This window comes from Anarhichas minor, unplaced genomic scaffold (assembly GCF_050575085.1).
Source record: "Anarhichas minor isolate MPS153535 unplaced genomic scaffold, ASM5057508v1 ptg000074l, whole genome shotgun sequence".
In the NCBI taxonomy this organism is placed as follows: domain Eukaryota; kingdom Metazoa; phylum Chordata; class Actinopteri; order Perciformes; family Anarhichadidae; genus Anarhichas; species Anarhichas minor.
The window spans coordinates 9,486,102-9,504,709 of NW_027466520.1; the positions used below are offsets into that span (position 1 = coordinate 9,486,102).

The 18,608-nt window shown below is 41.5% G+C and overlaps 1 protein-coding gene across 3 annotated transcripts in view; it reads left to right on the plus strand.

Annotated features, from left to right (window-relative positions):
• The window catches only part of myripb (myosin VIIA and Rab interacting protein b), an 87,655-nt gene that overhangs the window by 49,673 nt on the left and 19,374 nt on the right, over positions 1–18,608 (plus strand). For all 3 annotated transcript variants that reach the window (XM_076080393.1, XM_076080392.1, XM_076080391.1), the window contains exon 3: positions 11,963–12,099. In XM_076080393.1, the coding sequence (XP_075936508.1) occupies positions 11,963–12,099 (137 nt within the window). The remainder of the gene's footprint in view (positions 1–11,962; positions 12,100–18,608) is intronic.

Below are 18,608 nucleotides of genomic sequence, written 5' to 3' on the forward strand. Positions count from 1 at the left end.
CGACTGCAACCCGACTGGATCAGACCTAGTGACATTACAACTACACGTTCAACATTGCGACATTAGTCTGAACTGAATGTCGTCATGTTAACATAAATGCTTCAGCAGCACACGGTTAAATATGCACAGCGAGAGAGCACAGTGATTCATCACTTCAGCGTCATCTGTGATGCACAAAGAGCAATTAAACCAGAAAAAACCTGTGACTGAGCGCATTTTAAGTTGTTGAGGACATTTTCCTCTTCCTACATTAGTCTGTGATTTAGTTATTCTATCCTTGTGCACTAGTAAACATTTATGTAAAAGTCACCTATGTCAGAGAGACAACAGCCCATTGCTTGTACAGATGAAGCCAGCGATGCTATGCATTCAATGTCTGAACAGAGTTTTATATTTTCAGTAGCTGCAAGTCTGTCCATACGTTGGCCTCCCTAATCTGTGTCAGTATTGACTTTGCCCACAGACGGAGAGTATCACCTTGATGTATGCACTGATCGCACTCAGAGGTCACTGATAATGATCAACACAATTTCCCCTGAGAGGCAGGGAGAGACGTTGTCTATACGCCCTCCACCCTCCCACCCTCCATCTCCCCTGCTTCACGGCTTCAATTACTCAGTGTGACTGCATTAATAATGCAGCGGTCCTCTGCCCTGGCCTGGAGTGCGATGCACGCCTGTGTGTGCATACTGACATTAAAGGGAGAGAGCAAGGGTTCTTCTGAATGATCAACTAAGAACAGCGGCAATGCAGAAGCTGAAACAGCAGTGTGTTATACTCTGGACACCAAAATGAGTTTAATCACTGAATCGTGCATTCCACTCAACATATGACCCAATGTGATCTTTGCACTCAGCTCTCATTACTATACAGAAAGGTGATGTTTAATAGTGTTTAAAACTGAGCTTTTTCACCTGTGATGTTTAGGCTTCAGGCTCCTCTGTTACAGTTGAGGGATGTTTTTATCCTAATGAGGCTTAGATGGGTAATTAAAAGGCTGGATAAAATGTACCGTCGATTTAAGAATGATAACATGTTAATCCAACCACAAGGTGAAATAGCTTCAAGGACAAAAATGTGTCCTCTCACACTCTGGAGGCATTGTGATCCGTACTGTAAGTCATGCAGGGTGGAGTTGACTGTCACAGGGGCAGTCGGTTGATGAATGGCGCTGTATTTCGTCGATATGGCGTCCATCTTCTCGTGCAATCTGTTATCCTCGCTCCTACTTCACACCACCACCCTTTTCCAATATACAGTTCTCTCATGCTCTCTAGCCTGATTATACGCTAGCCATCCGTGCATGACCACACTGTTACAGTCTGACATGCATCATTTGCATCAAACAGAAACGCCAGCCCTTTTAAATATTTTGATTTATAACACTGTCATAGATACCCATTCAACAGAAGCATTTCAAAAACACACTGTCGCTGACCTTTAAAAGTGTGACATTTTCCTCCTGAATATCAAAATGTACTTGGTAATCTGCAACACTCTACTGTGTTAAGAGACTCTTTGCTGCTGTGAACCCTCTCTCCAAATATTCTAAGATAGATATCAGGTTGTGACGGGATATAAAGACCGAGAAATGCGAAAGAAGTGACGAATTAGTGCAAATAGGGATGGTTGCAAAAGTCCAAGCCGGACAAACAAAGGCCAAAAGTAGCTATTAATGTCATTTCAGACCAAAGTAAAAGGCAGAGGGAGATTTATCCTCCTCTGTTGCTCAGCCATTCCCCTCTCAATCTCTCCATCTGTCTCTGTCACCACAAAATCAGGGATGGCACAGAGAAAAACACCACGCTGTAAATGGGAAAGTACTGATGAGTAAGAAAAAGAAGGTGTGTGTGTGTGTGTGTGTGTGTGTGTGTGTGTGTGTGTGTGTGTGTGTGTGTGTGTGTGTGTGTGTGTGTGTGTGTGTGTGTGTGTGTGTGTGTGTGTGTGTGTGTGTGTGTGTGTGTGTGTGTGTGTGTGTGTGTGTGTGCGCGCGCGCGCGCGCTTGTGTGTTTTCTTTGTGATCTGTGTGCCGAGCATCAATGATTCATCGTCATCCGTCTCCCACGCCCTGTCTGCCAGACTGAGTCGGGAGAGCGTTGTTTGCTCTGTACCAGCGTCTGTGTGTGTCAGGCTCAAGGTACGCTCACGTTTGCCATCAGCCCAACAAAACCGCCCCAAAAACGACGTGATGTCAAAGTTCAAAAGGTGTTGATATTGAGCAAAGCGATATTAAACTGTAAACAATCTGAGAGTGATGCAGCTTTCTAGTCGAGTGTATTTTACATAACAAGATGATGACATGCCACAAGAATAATTACCCCTTCATTTTGAAACCCAATAGGCATCAACACAACACTGTTTAATGTTGAATAATGGCGAGCTTTGACCTGCGAGTCAGCTCGATCCAGCTCTGAAACAAGAAACTTTAATTTCTTTGCGCGAGTGCGGCTGGGCCTTTTCGTGCCAGGGGACGACACGTAAGATACTATAGCGACAAAGACATTGTCCCTCACTGGCTTCCCAACATGTGAATGCAGCCAATTAAAAGAGTAGCATTAGTACAAAAAAGGACAAAGGCATTGTTGCAGTTTTCAAGCGTTCTGTTTTACTTGAAAACCATCGTCAAGGACAGGGTGAAGACAGAACAATGTAAATAAAGAACTTCATTTTCTCAGAAGCTTTTTGATCACTGTTCAGAGAAAAACTGAAGACCTGTAACTCTGATCAGTGAAACACTTCCACTATTTGACAGCAGCAGGTAGCAGCAACTGTAAGGGCAGAAAATCTCCGTTCAGACGTTTCAATGGGTGACAAACCACTTTGCAAGAGAGAGAACTCAGAACGTAGACGGCAGACAGAACACAGATGGCGAGAGACAAACTATAACTGAACCCTGACCTTCAAGCTGAATCTATCCGCCTGTGGGTCCAACAAGCGGGCCAAGCAGCTGGAGGACAGTTACACGGAAAACAAGGCTCTAGGCACCCAGGTGGAGGTGTTGAAAGCTCCCCTCCAGGGTCTCAGAGCAGCATATTGCCTGCCAGGAGGAGAAAGTTGGTGAGCTCTCTACCAGGCTGGAGACAGAGAGCAAAAAAAACAAGTCTCTTGGGAGACTGGTAGAGTCACCAGCGGTGCTCCAGAAAGAAAGGAGCTTGAGACTGGAGCTGAGTGAGCATTTGCAGTGACACAAAGATGGCCATTAGCAGCAACTGGAGGCAGAGATAAAGTTTCACGCTGAAATGGCAAAAGAGGATCGGGCTCTGATCCAGGATCTGAGGGTGTAGCAGAATCCCATCCGTCAGGAGATGAGGGGCAATCCTTCAATTGCACAATTGTAGTTTCACTTACTTTTGGTTTGATTCAAATACTTTATATTCTTAGAATATGCATTGTGTTTTTTTTCCAGCTGTTGTTTTTCTCCAGTTACTCAAAAAGAAATCGCATATGCTCGCGATGCATATGTATTTGTAAAGACGACACATTTGCATCGTAAACACTAATTTGCAGGGAAATGGGTGAGAGAGAGCGAGAGAGAGAGAGGGAATGTCAGACAGCAGACATGCAGTGAGACTGGGAACAAGAAAGAAGACAAAGACGTTGTGAGAAGAGTCTTCTTTTGCCGGCGATTTCTGTTTCTAGGTTGGTGTTGTGTGACTAACTTGATGGGAACTGCTCCCAGGATGAGGGCAGCCAGAGGCTTGTTCGGGGAGCGGGTCATTCATTGGTTTCCTAATTGGTGGGAGTGCAGTGAACTGGCTAAATTTATTGGCCTGTTATTTGGCTGCCTTGCCTGTAAAGACATTCACTCAAGAGAGTGGAGAATGTGGCCGTAGGTCACAGAAACACAGGAATAATTTCAATAGGAAAATACTTACAGACACACACTTAAATGTAACAGGTTTATTGGAGCTTTTCATACGTCTTAATCTTTGTCAGAGAAAAACTGAGATTTCCTGTGAATGCCATTAATATTATATTCATGAAATGTCCTTGTAGGTTAGAGCCCTACATGCTGGTGTTAGTGATCTGAATATTCTGCCTGTGAGGCTTGATTCCTTTTTTGAGTTTCAGACACAAAGCACTGCAGTGATTTAGTCTCCGACAGGCAATGATAGGCATTTAAAATAGCATTACATACTCTGAATTTGAATCTGATTTCTCTTCAACGCTTCAGCTTCTGGTCTATAGAACGATGAAGCTCCACTTATGTTATAAATGAAACGAATGCATTAATGGTAAATGTCTTTAAAGCCGCTTAAACACAACCTGAAACCTTTTCTGATCTGGAGTGTTTTCATCTCTGTTCAGGCACTTCATAGAAAGCTGTTTACCATCATGCAAACAGGAAGTGAATGGATCTTTTACATTTCCATTCAAAGTATAGTTCACTGCTTTAGACAGGCGTCTGCCAAATGTCAAACCTGGAGCTTCTGTAAACCTTCTGCGAAACCCGTCCCATACACTATGATCTACTTCTGTGAGAAAAAAGAACCTTTTTCAAAGTGTCCTGGCTTATCAGAGACACACACACACACACGCGCACACATTCGCTCACACAGTTCTTAAAAGAGCAACTGCAGCCAAAGATGGCCTACCTGCTTCCCCCATTTTTCCACTAAAGATTGATTCACATGGATTATAGACTGTGGCTCTGCTTTGAGAAGAGATATCTAAAAATAGATCCCATGGAACAAATGCCCCATATGCCTCCATCATGCAATCAAAACGATGACCTTTTTTTCTTAACGTGCTCATTGTGTCATTCTTTTATTCTTTGTCTGTATATCCCTTTCCCTGTCCTCCTCTGGCCTCTCTCTCCCCTCCATTGCTCCTCTCCTCAGTCTCTAACAGGTGACAGCAGTATATGTAGTCAGGTGTTGTCAGGCTGGTTTCCTATTCCCCCCAACAGGCTGTTAATACTGACACGTCAGCACACTGGGCTCTGGCAGCGCCAGGATGAAATTCCTCCAATATCCCGTATAATGATTACCGCGCAATCTCAATAACAACTTGACCACTTTTAAGGACCCCTACCACCCTGTATGTGCTGCAATAGAAAAAATATTAATAATCTTTAAAAAAAATTCTTGCACATTTGTATAATCTCTAAAATCCTGTTATTTCAGCCTATTTTTATTTCCTGTACGAGGTGTTAAGAGGATAAAACCTGTGTTCCCACTCCTCCAGTGACCTGAAAAAGAAACCTACAAAAAGCCAGTGATGCCACTATATTGAGATGTACTGGAATTAACCATCATGATTTTTTGTAGTTCTCACAAGACATTTAACAAATTAATTGTGTTTACAGACATTTGCCTCTTTCAGCCCCTTCATATCATATTGGCTCTTCATGAATTTGGCTCCACATAATTGCTCAGATAAAGGCTGCAGGGAGCTTCATTATCCGCACAGAATAGCCAGCTGGAGAAAGACTTGAGTGGTGGAAAGCGTAACCGCAGTCTATTCTGTCGCTAGATTTTCCACATTGCTGGGCTGCTGCAGAGCTCTGCCTCTCTGCGTGCTCCCCTTAAAACCCCATGTGGTGCTCTGGCTGGGCAGAAGCAGGAGGCTGACAGCAGATTATCTCACTTTCCCATATGCTCTATATACATCTACACGGAAGTATATGTAAATAAATACACTGCAGTTTGCGAAACCTGCTGGTGCAGCTCTGTCATTTCCTTGGGAGTATGATTTGGACTCTGTGGAGTGTTCCAAAGTGACCTATATCTGATATCATTTTGAACATACCTCCATGCTAAAATGACCCACATGTGCAGCTGAACAACAACAAATAATGTGACATCTGGCCAGCTCTTATTGAAGCCAAATTGTGGTCCATGCCTTAACCACTCAAATGCTGGATTATGCTACTCTATGAATGTCTCTAATTCTATTCTATTCTATGCAGAGTGACGAATACAAATTGTGGGATCTGGTAATTCAGACTGCAGGCACATGGAAACATAAGACATGTCAGATTTCAAACCTTGAAATAAGTCAAATCATGAATGAAAGGACTTAGAATTAGAATACAATTCCAAACTGTAAACATTATACAGGATGCTCACTATTTGTACTAAGTAGCATTCTTGGATTTAAGTTATCCGACTCTCAGATACTTACTTTTGGACATGATAGGACCAAATGCTTCGCAAAATGCTGCTGTGGAGTAAGATGATAATGGGCTATTGTATTACACTACAGTGATAAAGGTACACTTTTAGTACTCTTATTACATTCATCTTCTGATCTACAATGGAGAAAGTGGGATATTTAGTTGTGTCAGGAAACACTGGTACAAGTATTACAAGTATCTGATGTTAGGTCAATAACCTAAAAGAGGATATGGTGTTGACGAATTTCTATAAGACTCATAACATTTCATAAATCAAATCACTAAACTTTCTGCCTCTTCCACAAAGAGAACATTAGATGTCTCGAATGGAGAACATGTGATTATTTAGCTGCCACTTTTAATTGACTAACTGATTGAGAATCAGTATTGGCTGTGTATACGTGGTGGCATACTGACGTCGTACATAGTGTGACCAGTTTGTCATTCATTTTGGTCCCTCTACTCATGCTCTGTCTGAGAGCACTTTGTCCCAACGTAACTCATCTCCCATACTGTGCCACGGGCTCTCCCACATGCCGACACGTTCATCTGTAACACCCTGTATGGCGACGGTCTGAAGAAAAAGCTGGCTGATACAGAGGAGGAGAGACACGGGGGAGAAGACGGAGAGAGAGAGGGGGACGGTAGTTGACAGCTTTGGGTCTTGAAAGAAAGAGCTGTAGGAGAAAGGAATGAGTAAATTGCCTGACCGTTGCCTGCAGCTGTGCTGCACCTAAATTTAGACTTTTTAAAGACACAGGTAAGTGAAGCAGAATACCCTGCCGTCAACCTGCAGTAGCTGTCCAACGTCAAATGCTGCAGCGTACCAGAAACACAATCAAAATTGTGCAAATTTAAACTGCTGTGTGGCTTGCAAATATGTCTCCAGTCATACGGCGGCGGGTCTGTTCATTTCATGGCCCTCTGCTGTGCATCAGAGAGTTTGCCAACCACTGGGTTAAAATGGAAAAATAGAAAATAGAAACAGACAGGGTTTTCTATAGAGCCTGCTTCTATGGGCATTCACTGTAAGAGCACACACCCTCTCTCAAAACAAAAGGTCTTGTCTCGTATTAATTGATCTTCTAAATGAGCTGCGTGCAACATTTTGCCAGTATTTGAACGCACAAGACGAGAAGGTGGAGAGTAAGTGAGGAGAGACACAATAACATCTCTAACCACCTTTAGTATGTAGGATGAGCTCTTTTTAATATTCCCCTTTCTGCCCATCTGAATGTCAATCACAGAGGTGCATGCAGGTGATCAGCATTCCAGCTGCTTCCTGGAAAGGTTATAGGACCACTGCTGTGAGAGTTATGTTCCTGCCTGTCGCTAACCTGATGGTGTTTTAAATCATACCGACAGGTTAGAACGGCTGTCTCCAGGTTTGCTGAAAATCTCATGGGCTTTTTAGCAGTTAACCCACGACCTTGTCCTCTGTCCTACGGCCTGTTCTGCCAGTACTGAATATATTTCAAAGGACTGTTGTCAGTGTTGCAGTGGAGCAACACCGACAGCATAGCTCAGAGAGAATCTCTGCAATGTACGTATGTGCAAAACAAGCAGGATTTTCGGCCAGGAGACCAAATTTTTGCATGTGAGTCGTTAGTGTCGCTAGTAATGTGAGTTGTTAGTCATGTGACTCGTTTGTCACTAGCTAGTCAAGTAAGTCGTTAGTCACTGGATAGTGACGTGAGTTGTTAGTCGGTCAAGTTAACGTCAACCATGCTCTTTCCCTCAACTTCCTGTGAAGACAGGTTTATTTAGAAAAGTCACAATGCATGTAATGAGTGGAAAGTGTCACGCCGTTCCTGCCAAGTACAAAACTAACGCAAGAGGGGTACCTAGAGCTAGCTAAGTTAGGACCACGGTCCATTCGTTCGGTATTTGAAGAGTTAGGAGTGAGAATGTGTTGTGAATATTCCTTCAGCTATTTGTAAAGTATCATCAAACAAATCACTATTCTTTTAGTGTTTCCGTCCATCCATGCAGAGGGTAGAATAGTAGATTTTGACTAGTTAGTTTAGCTGAGTATTTGGAGTAAAGCATTTCTTTATGACTGGGGGTCCTGTAGGAACAGTGACACATCATCTGCATGAAGTGTCACAATTAGGGCATTTTGCCATCCCATTGGTGGTGATAATCGTAGGTGATATACAGTCTCCTTAATAATGATTCACCAAACCTACATATTTATTATTTTGCAAATAAGAATTTCCAATTCACTCCTGCTGAGTTTTTTTTTTTTAATGATTCTTGTTAGCTGATTGTCTCAAAATAGATTTTTCAAGTGTGCAGAAAAGTTGTATTCATGGTAAACAATGAGAGTTCATATAAAGAAAGTAAGGCTGTATATGCTAACCCCTTCAGCTTTTCACACATTAAGACCCCACAACTCGAGGGCTTTTACTTCCCGAACATCAGACGCTTTGATCTAACCCTAGTGCTGAGAACAATCTAATTTTTTGTCTTGTTTTCTTCCATTAACAAAAAAAAAAATAACAGTCACTCTGCAAGTCTTCAGAAGAATCTATTGATGTTCTGTTAAAGTCAACCCCACTCGTCTTTCTTCTCCCTTAGCTCCCGTCTCTACAGCAGCCTCAACAGAAGCTGAACCAATTCATTAGCAGGCTCAGAAAGTCAATTATGCTAATTGTTTCCTTTGCCAGGGGAGGTGGAAACTCAGCAAAGCCAGATACTTTTTATTGCACTTCTACACAATTTCTTCTATATATTTTATTTAGACCTCTATTAAGTGGGCAAATCGATCTTCTGAAGTAAAGAGGGCAAAATGACTTGAGAGAAGAGGAGAGGATGAGAAAGGAGGCGTTGGTTTTAGCAGTCAAGCTCAGGCAAAGTGATGATGGAGGAAGGATAAACCCAGTGTCAGGAGACCATCAACAGGAATCCCTCTTACTTATTCATGCAGCAGCCGAGCATCAGGGAATCTCCCAGCCTCATTATGAAATGTGCGTCGCAACAGCTCACACAGCAGTGCAGCTCTTGCTTGAAAGCCTTTGCTTATCCACTACACTCTCCTCCCTTCCTTCTATCTTTTTTAGATCAGATCGCTCTAGGGAAGCAATGTCATGCTTCATTTATTGAGACGCCTCTCCCACTGTCCTAAATCCCTCTCCTTTTTCTCTGAAAGGGAAGGCTTGGCTAATTTCAACAAGTTTGTGTAGCTGGCACAGAAGGGAGCAGATGCCTGAGCTGACATTTGCATTTACTTATTGTCTGTTTTTGTGCCAAAAGAGAGTTGCAAGCACAGAAATGAGAGCATTGAACCACTGTGCAACAGCATTTAAAGCATGCATTTTAATCAAATATGCTGAAATAAACATTTCCTGGGACATTTTACACTGCTGCACAAAACACAACAATTGCAATGGTGTCATATATTCATTGATTATCTAATACCTTTTAAAACGACGTATTCTCTGCCAGCTATATTGCTCTCAGGTCATCTTAATTTCTTCTTTTATATCGGCATCTCTGTCGTGCACAACCGAAAATGTCCTCTTGCAGTGTGAGCAGAATGCAGCATTTTCACTGTGGGGTATTTAACGGGGGAAGAAGTAAGCGTCCTTCAGCTTTCTCTTCGGCATGACAGCTAGCCGCTAGTGTACTGACAGGTTCTGTCGCAAAGTGTCATAGCAACAGCCTTGACAATGACACATTGATTGAGTGATACACATACAGACACATACGTGTTGAATTCAGACATGTGGTCAATTGTTTATGTTTTTTATATTGGGTTAGGTAATAATGAATGGGACAGAAAATGAAAAACAGATCAATGAACGAATGTTTGTCTGGACTTGGGATACCCAGCTTGAAACTTGGACAATCCTGGACAACCCCAGTTATACTTAGTTGTCCTTTTTAGCTGACAAAATCCACAGTCACCTGCTGGAAAAGAATAGCCTGCTTCTGTCTACCTCTGAACTAAATCAAGGACACAGTGTTACAAAGAATTTTGAGAAAGTTTGACCTCGCATGCTACTCACAAATACAGCTTAATTTGAAGAGAACTAAAATTCCTCTCAGATGAAAATATCTCCACAATATAAACTTGCAGCCCTGCTGTGTCCTTGAATATACCTTTGCAGTTCAAAGATCGCTCCTCGTACTCCAGCTCATTTCAGAGTACAGGTGGAATCTATTTGTATTTCTGCCTCGTACGCTACTTGGTGCTCTTCCAGATTCATTTCTGTGCCTTCTTACTCGGGGCCCAGAGGGAGATAAAGAGTCAGGCCTCTTCACTGGAGCTCGGCAGCCACCATTAGAGTGACTAGACTGGGTTGACCCGTGGCATGAAATTAAGAAGCTGAGGCCCATTGAGCAGCCCAACTGATGGAGGCAGAGGATAATAAATCCAGTGAGAAAGAGGAGGAGAGGGAACGAAGGAGGGGGGTGGAATGGATGTGGCAGCCCATGATGCAGCCTCAGGGACACTCAGGATCCCTTTATTAGCATGGCTATTTTCACCCTCTCCTTCAACAGCCTGTCTTTTCATTGAACACAAGCATCAACATGCATGTGGGATTAACTCGAAATAAACTACAGTAATGAAGGAACCTGTCACCCGGGTGAAGCTAACAGATGTTGTTAATGATGTTTTTAGGGAAGACAGTGAAAAATGTCATATTTACCTGGATCTATCCGTGTGTGTCTTGAATACAAGTAGTTAAATACAAAAATATAATTCAAAAGTGTAGAAAAGTCAGTAACTCAGAGGGATTCTGTTAATGAATACATTCAGAGGCTTTCAGTATTTGGATACTTCATTTCATGCAAATGATACACATTTAGATAACACACTCCTACCTCTTAATAGTTGCTCTCGTGAATACAGCATCTGATCACGTAAAAAGACTGTTGGGTTTATTTGTATAGCATCTTTCAACAAAAAGAAACGAGACTAAAATGTGTACATGGGAATGAATAGTGTGTAAATACATTGAGTGTGTATTCGTGTGGTTTTTGAGTCCTTGCACAGTAAATCTGTCGGTGTGTTGTTTGTTTAGCCTCACCATTGTGTGTGAGACAGTGGTGTGAAAAAGCAAAAGGAGAGCGGGAGGGACCGCGTGATTAAACACAAAAGTTGGCCGAGATTCATGCAATCCGACGCAACGCTGGCGCAAAGGAAGCGCTTCTCTGAGGGCTTTTCATAACCCTCTCTGCTTAGAATTACTGCTTATGTAATCATCGTCTCTGTCCTGAGGTCTGACTGGTCGGCATTCGAGCGCCCAAGCGGCCGTGCACCATGAAATGAGGAAAAGCCTGGAAAATGTCGTGGCATCACATCTGAAAACCCTTTGCATTAACTGCTGTCATACTCATTACGACACACAGCTTGGATGCTGCATAAAATGACTGTAAACAAATACTTTTCTTATCTTTAATACAGCCTCCACAGAGAGAGGGAGAGGCGCCGCTGAATCTTCCTAAAAAGCCAATTATTTGCTTTAAATTAAAGAGCAGAGCTTTAAATATGACAGTCTGACAGCATACATAAACCTGGTTTAAAAAATACACAATGACACAAAACCAGTCCTGCCTGACTCATTTTTAATTGACTTTTATTCTTACAAAATCCTTCTCTCTTCAGTATAATCATTGAAAAAGTCTAAAAGGTCTGGTTATCTACACTTTAATAATTAAAGACACCCAACTTAAGCAGATTTTAATGGAAGTCTTGGCTTGAAGTCAAAGTTCTAATCCTGGTGTTATTATAATAAAATCTGATTCCTGCCAGTGTCTTTGCCATCTGTTCTTTTTGACTTAATATCATGTTTTCTTTCTTCCCTCCTCCCATCCGCCTTTCTTTCTGATCTGCAGGATTTTAAGGACACAGTCGCTTGAATGGTACTATAACAACGTGAAGAATCGCTTCAAGAGGTTCGGCAGCGCCAAGGTTTTGAAGACTCTGTATAGAAAGCACATTATAGAGAGAGGAGCGCTCTCTGATCTCCCAGGTAACTGCATCCTCTCGCATACTTTTTAATCAGCCATGCATGATCTTTATCTATTGCCATCCCTAACTGTTTTTTTTCCTTCTGTCTTTTAATCATTATCGTCCGCATCCTTTTGATTGCAGAGCGGCCTTCTGTCTGCGTGCAATGTTGTGTCGCTTTGTGTTAAACGCCAGTTTGGCCAGAGACGTAATATAACTTCCTCGAGCAACTTCGTTTGAGATGCAAGGTTCTGGTCGCAGTAAACACAGACGAGCACACTTGATTGCTCATTAGTTTGCTTTGATAAATGATCACTCACTATGTTTCACACATTTTGACACTCTGACTGATTAATTAATTACTTTCTCACTGGCATGTAGGAACAAAGATTTTCTCACAGTCAAACACACTCACATACACACACATCTGGGTTATGTTCAGAGTGGGCTTGAGCTGTTTTCACCTCTCTTTACCCTTTTAATTTATTTGATCGCAATGTGGTTACATTTATTCGAGGAAACCACTGTCTTCCATGCGGCAGTTAAATTTAGAAAACACTCATGTGGTCTTGAATTTTTCTGTGTGTCGGTGTTTGTGTGCGAGTGTGTCAGCGATGATGATGGTGACAGACTACGGGGTGAGCTGCCCTGTGGACTCATCCTGCCAGCCCTGCGGGGGCTCAGGCCACTTTAGCCTCCTCAGTGAATTGTTCCTGTGCAGGACGGCAGCAGGGCAGCTTTTATCCAGCCTCCCGCGCTCCAGATAACATTGTTTTGACCCAACTGCAACATGATCGGCCTGCATCTGTTGCTGACTACAAGGCATTATTTCAAAGCCTGGTACATAGGATTAAATGGATGAAGGGAGCACAGAGGGGACAAATCAGGTCGGACTTGAGGCAGAACTGGATGATGTTGAGATGAGGGGATGTTTAGGAATACACCATGACCACAACTGGAGTTTATTTTGTCTGTAATGTATTAAGTGAGTTTGTAGGCCTGCGTGATATGGACAAAAAAACAATTTTATCATTGTTATGTATTATTCTATAATTACATCTGCAACTTTGCAACCCACACAGCAGAGATTACAGCTACAGTATAACTGGCAAAATCCGTCACTATTACATTTTCCTTTTTGCAGACAGCTCGTCTAGCCGTTGTGAAAGCTGTCATGTCTTTATGGGATAAAATAGCTAGATTTGGCTCACTGGAAATCTAAAAATATGTCGGTCAGAAAGAAGCTTACAAGTATTTAGCCTAATAACATAATGTTTGTTCAGTTCACATCTATATTGTCCCAAGAATTAACTTTTCAGCGAGGCAGCACAAAAACAGCATTAAAAGAAAGGACAAGACAGAAAAGAATAAAATATTGATGTGATAAAAGCAAGGGAAACGGTACAAATAAGAGTGGAGATAACCATTGAGGTGGATTTAATACTTTAGTTGTTTTGTAGCTAAACTGTATGCGTTATGATCTGCAGTGTAAGAAAGCCAAAACTAAAGGCACAAAATACAGTAATGGCTACATTTACATTGACATTTTTTACATTTTACAGTTAATTTACTCCATTTTACTAACATGACAGAATTGGACTCAAAGATAGAAGCTTTCCCAGGACAATTAGGATTTTTGCTGTGATCATAGCTGCTATTATATATACCGTATATGATTCTTCTTTTAAACCTGCATTTTGTTTTATTTACTCCCCCTAATCATCCATCCCCCTCCACTCTTACTAGCTCTCTACTTTCTCCTCTCCTCTCCTCTCTTACATCATCTGGGGTGGAGGAGGAAGGATTAAGCGCCTCGGCTGCTGGTCTCCCAGCTCACATGAGCCCAACAGATTAAACCGCTTCCAATTCTCAAATACTCGCAACGCTGCTCCCACTAACTGGCTAGCTGACTTGCCATATGATTATGGATATATTGTGATGTGTGTGTATGTTGCTTGTGTGTATCTGAATGTGAAAGCAGATATTGTCGGCTTGTATAGGAGAAATGTTAAGATTTATTGTCTGGCAAAGATCTTCCCCCGAGTTATGGTATAATATTATTTTTATGTTTTGAGTATTCTCACATAGGAATATCTTGTTTTTCTTCATCCTTCCACCACCCCCTCCCTGTAATATATCAGATTGAATTAAAAGGGATTGTGAAAACGTCAAAACAAAGTCATGGCTAGACCTGTCAAAAATATGATTGGGTTTTGATTTATTTGAAAGAAAATGTCTTTTAAAACCTCTTTTGCAGAAAATAATTGGACATGTCAAGTATTAGAACAAGCTTTTACCAGCAAGAGATTATCATGATCCATCAGGACGTCTGTGCTTTCAATTGAGCAGAATATAATGAGATTTTACTTCAGCAAGTAAATCAGCGCTAGATTGGAAAGAAAAATCTATTAGATAAAGATGTTGCTCATTAACGCACTGATGTTGCAGCATCTCGTTTGGTTTACTTTGCTCCAAAAAAAGGAGATTTTATTATGTAGCCACTCTGCCAGAGTCTTAATACAGGCCCTCTCTCTTAATGCATATAGAAAAGCAGCTGCAGGACTGTAAAACATTCCCATAAACCGTTTGCCAACCAGATGTGAAATAGATAGGCTCCCTCTATTCGTGTGCTAGTAAAGCTGATTTCTTTTATCATCACCAATGCTTGTGAAATCAGTTATGTACGAGTGTGAAATGGCAGCTGAGATGACAGTCGGTGAGAGAGATGGGACTGTTTTACGTCTATCATGTCCCCGGAGAGAATGTTTGACCTTCAAACCAACAGGAAGACAACAAGGAGGGAATGATTTCCTGTCCATCATCTCCGGTGGAAGGGAGTAATGCTCCTGTGTGACCTGTTACAAATACCATACTGTCCTCTGGGTGTATACATATATACTGTATATATACACCCATATATATATATATATATATTTATATATACACACAACCACACACACACACACTCAGGAGAAAGTGAGAGTGTCAGTGACCACATACGGTCCTGTAAAGAGGAACAAATAACACATCAGAGAAGAAAACATTTGAATGGCATCATCCATCTATTACACTTGTTTGCTTGAGCAGCTGAAGTTCTTTTAACTGATTTAAAGTACCTCATTAAGTGGATCGGCAGATGCCAAGCACTGATCCAAGTACCTATTACATTAGTAATAAATGCCTTGACGCCAGTACAGCATGAAATGAAAAGGTTGTGTTTACTCATCATACATCAATGGAACACTGTGGCACTAAACACTCTTAGCCTTTGGTGCACAAAACGCTACGTGTCAACAAGCTGAAATTTTTAAATGAGATGTTACAGTGCATTATACTCCTTTGACTCGTGCATTATACTCCTTTGCTTTGGCTGTGCGTCTCTCTTAAATTGATCCGAGGGATACTGTGTTCGTTACGGCAGCAAAAAATATCCTTAAGCAATTAAAGTAACAGAGTAAAAAATAAAAATATTAAGTATAAAAATGCACAGTATATACAATGAAATAGTATTAAATTAACTAACTAAACAGTTGTGCAAAGATTAACCAACAGCAAAGAAACCACAGTGTAGTGGTGTTATAGTTGTGTGGATGATTTGGCCAGAGGGGATTTATTATAAAGTCTAACAGCAGTTGTCAGGAATGTTCTCCTGTATCTGTCCTTGTGACAGCGGAGCTGGATGAGTCTGTTGGAGAAAAGTGCTCCGCTGTCCCTGCAGTAGGTGGTCAAAAGTAGGAATCATGAATTTTTTAACTTAAATCTCATTCATTTCAAACGGAGGATTACTGTTGTCCCACTTTTCTCCTGCCTTTTGTTTGCTGTCACGTCCAAATGATTGTGAGAGGCTTCCCACCTATCTAGTGAGATGACGGTAACTCGAGAAATGTTCAAACATATTATCACCTTCAAACATGCTGTTCTCTGTTGTGAGAAAATTGAGAGAGAGAGAGAGAGAGGAGAAGCAGTGCAGTCTTTTGAAGCTTTCTGTGGCCACCGCCGTCTTTTCAGTAGGATAACAAAGGAAGAGATGATGTCCTTGTGTATGTGGGATCGAGACTCAACCCCACCTGAAAGCATCAGAGAATGCAGTTATGCACTTAATAACCTAGCAAGACACGTTTCAGAAAGACAACCTAATTTGTCTTTGTTTTTTTTGTACAATTCGATTTTTATTATTAAAAAACTAAAACGTACTCTTTCACCAGTGCAGTTTGTCTCTCTCTTCCTCGATGTGCTCCGGGTGTGCCTGTGTTTTTATGCTAGTATTGTTTCATCACTGAGGTTAAATAAAGAATGTAGAATAGGAAGGGAGGATTTTGCTCGAGAATTCCGGTTGAATTCCACAAGAGTGAGCGTTGTGTGCTATGCTGCTGATCCATTTCTGTACAAATGAGTGGTTACTGAGCCAAAACCGGCCTCAACTTTCAACATTGAACTGCAGCGCAGTAGGTTAGATGTGGCTAGTCTTGAGTCAGTGACCTTGGTTCTACTACTGTTCTCCTCTGCCTAAATAGCGAAGCAGAATGACGTAAACAAACACGTGGACCTCTTGATTCACCTCAATAGATTTGTACGAATTCAAGGCTTCCTACAGCGCCTTTAAAAGATAACCGTACTGTAATATGGCTCAAGTACTTCACACACATTAACGGGCGTAATGTCACTTTTTTTTTAACATTTCTGTTGCCTGTGTTCCATGAGCAGAAAGCTTGGTGACTCAGAGTACAGTGCTTTGTCTATAGGGATTGGAAGGCAGAATGTTAAACAGGAGCCCACAGCTACTGCTGTCAAAACATACAGGGCTCAGACCACATTGTTGTCAAGAATGCAACTGCAACTCTGTGTGTGTGGTACTCACAACTATGCACACTCGTCAGCTTGCCTGCATCCATGGACAAATGTGTTTCAAATGAAGGAGATGTACTGAAAACTCTGACCTTTAGCAGCTAAACCTGACTTTGTCTGTATAGTTTGTGTTCACAATAACATCTGAATCAAATTCATCTTCCTTCGGGGTACTTTGTATTTTTTGGGGGCATTTGGGCATATGTGAGGTCATATAATGCCTGCTTTAGATATGAGAAACAGCCATTGTTTTACACTAATATTTGTAGTGTTTTTAATCCTAATATAGCTTAAATCCCACACTTCTTCATATCTGCTGGAAACAGAAGAAAACGGAGCCATTTCACCCAGTCCGACATTGATCTTTCAGTAATTGAGCTCTTTGCTACGTTGTTGTTTTATGTTTATGTTTCATGCAGTGGTTTGTGTGGGATTGATATTCAGTTTTTCATTTTCCGTTGCTCCAGGCTGCGTTCTGGGTGGTTTTCTGCAGTATTGTTCTTGCCTTGTTTCAAGCACTCAAACGATTAACCCAAGTCAGGCGTAGTGGCCCGCAGGTGACAGTAGTTACAAGATGAAAATGTTAAAATGAAATACTAAAAGGTATTGCTGATTACTAAAGCCATTTTTGCTCCTTCATTTCACATTCCACCTCCATGATTTGAACTTTGAAGGCCATGTTGGCCGTGGGACCAATTCATTTCTGCACACACACACACTTGTAAATGCTGCAAGCACAACCTGAAAGGTCTGTATTATGGATTCAAAAAATCTTCTTTTCAAAAGAGGGCAGTTTAATCCTAAAACACGCACACATTTTATGGCAGATTTAAATGGCATTGGCATCATCGCAAGGCGAGTAAAATTCTTATCTCCCAAATAAAAGAGGCAAATTAATCGTTTGTTTACTTTCCACTATCTCCCAGCCTGCCGTGATGTAAACAGACATCCTGTCAGTTCAGCCATTGTTCTGAGGACGTTGTTTATGAGACTGTGTGTGCTGCCAGATGCTGCATTGTAATTGAAAGGAAACCGTCTGGCCTCTCCTTCCTCCTCCTGCTGCTGCTGCTGGCACTTCAGGAACGTTAGCTCTAAGTGGAACTTTACTGGCTCATTTATTTATACAGTCTTTTGTTAGTTCCCTCTGCTTCTCCACATATTCTCTCTTTATGACACTCTATTTCACTCAACTTAATCCCGACGTTGAATGTGCAATTTGCAAAAGGATTTTCTGATTTCTTTTGCATCGAGTGGTCCCATGATTGGTCTAATTTCACACCTAGACTGAAGAGCGGAGCTTTTGAATGGTGGGATCGTTAGAGCTCTGAGAGGAACAGAGTGGTGCAATGTTGCAACTGCGAGATGTTGAGTATATTTAGTTTTTTTCACTTAACCTGTGATACAATACTTAAGATTTCATTTTTGGTTTCCTCACTGGTGGTCAATCAAGTACAAAATATGTCTTGAAATAGTTTAGCTCATATATTGTTTAGTCTATCATGTTCAGCATGTTAACATACTAACATTTGCTAATAAGCACTAAAACAAAGTATAAGACGGGATGCAAATAGCAGTCTCTGGTGTCAAAGTCAGACACTTTGTATATCCAAACTTCCTGCTACGAGGTGTTAACGGGTCCATACTACTTCCTCCTTTGCTTTGAAGAGAGGACTGTCATTGTTTGCA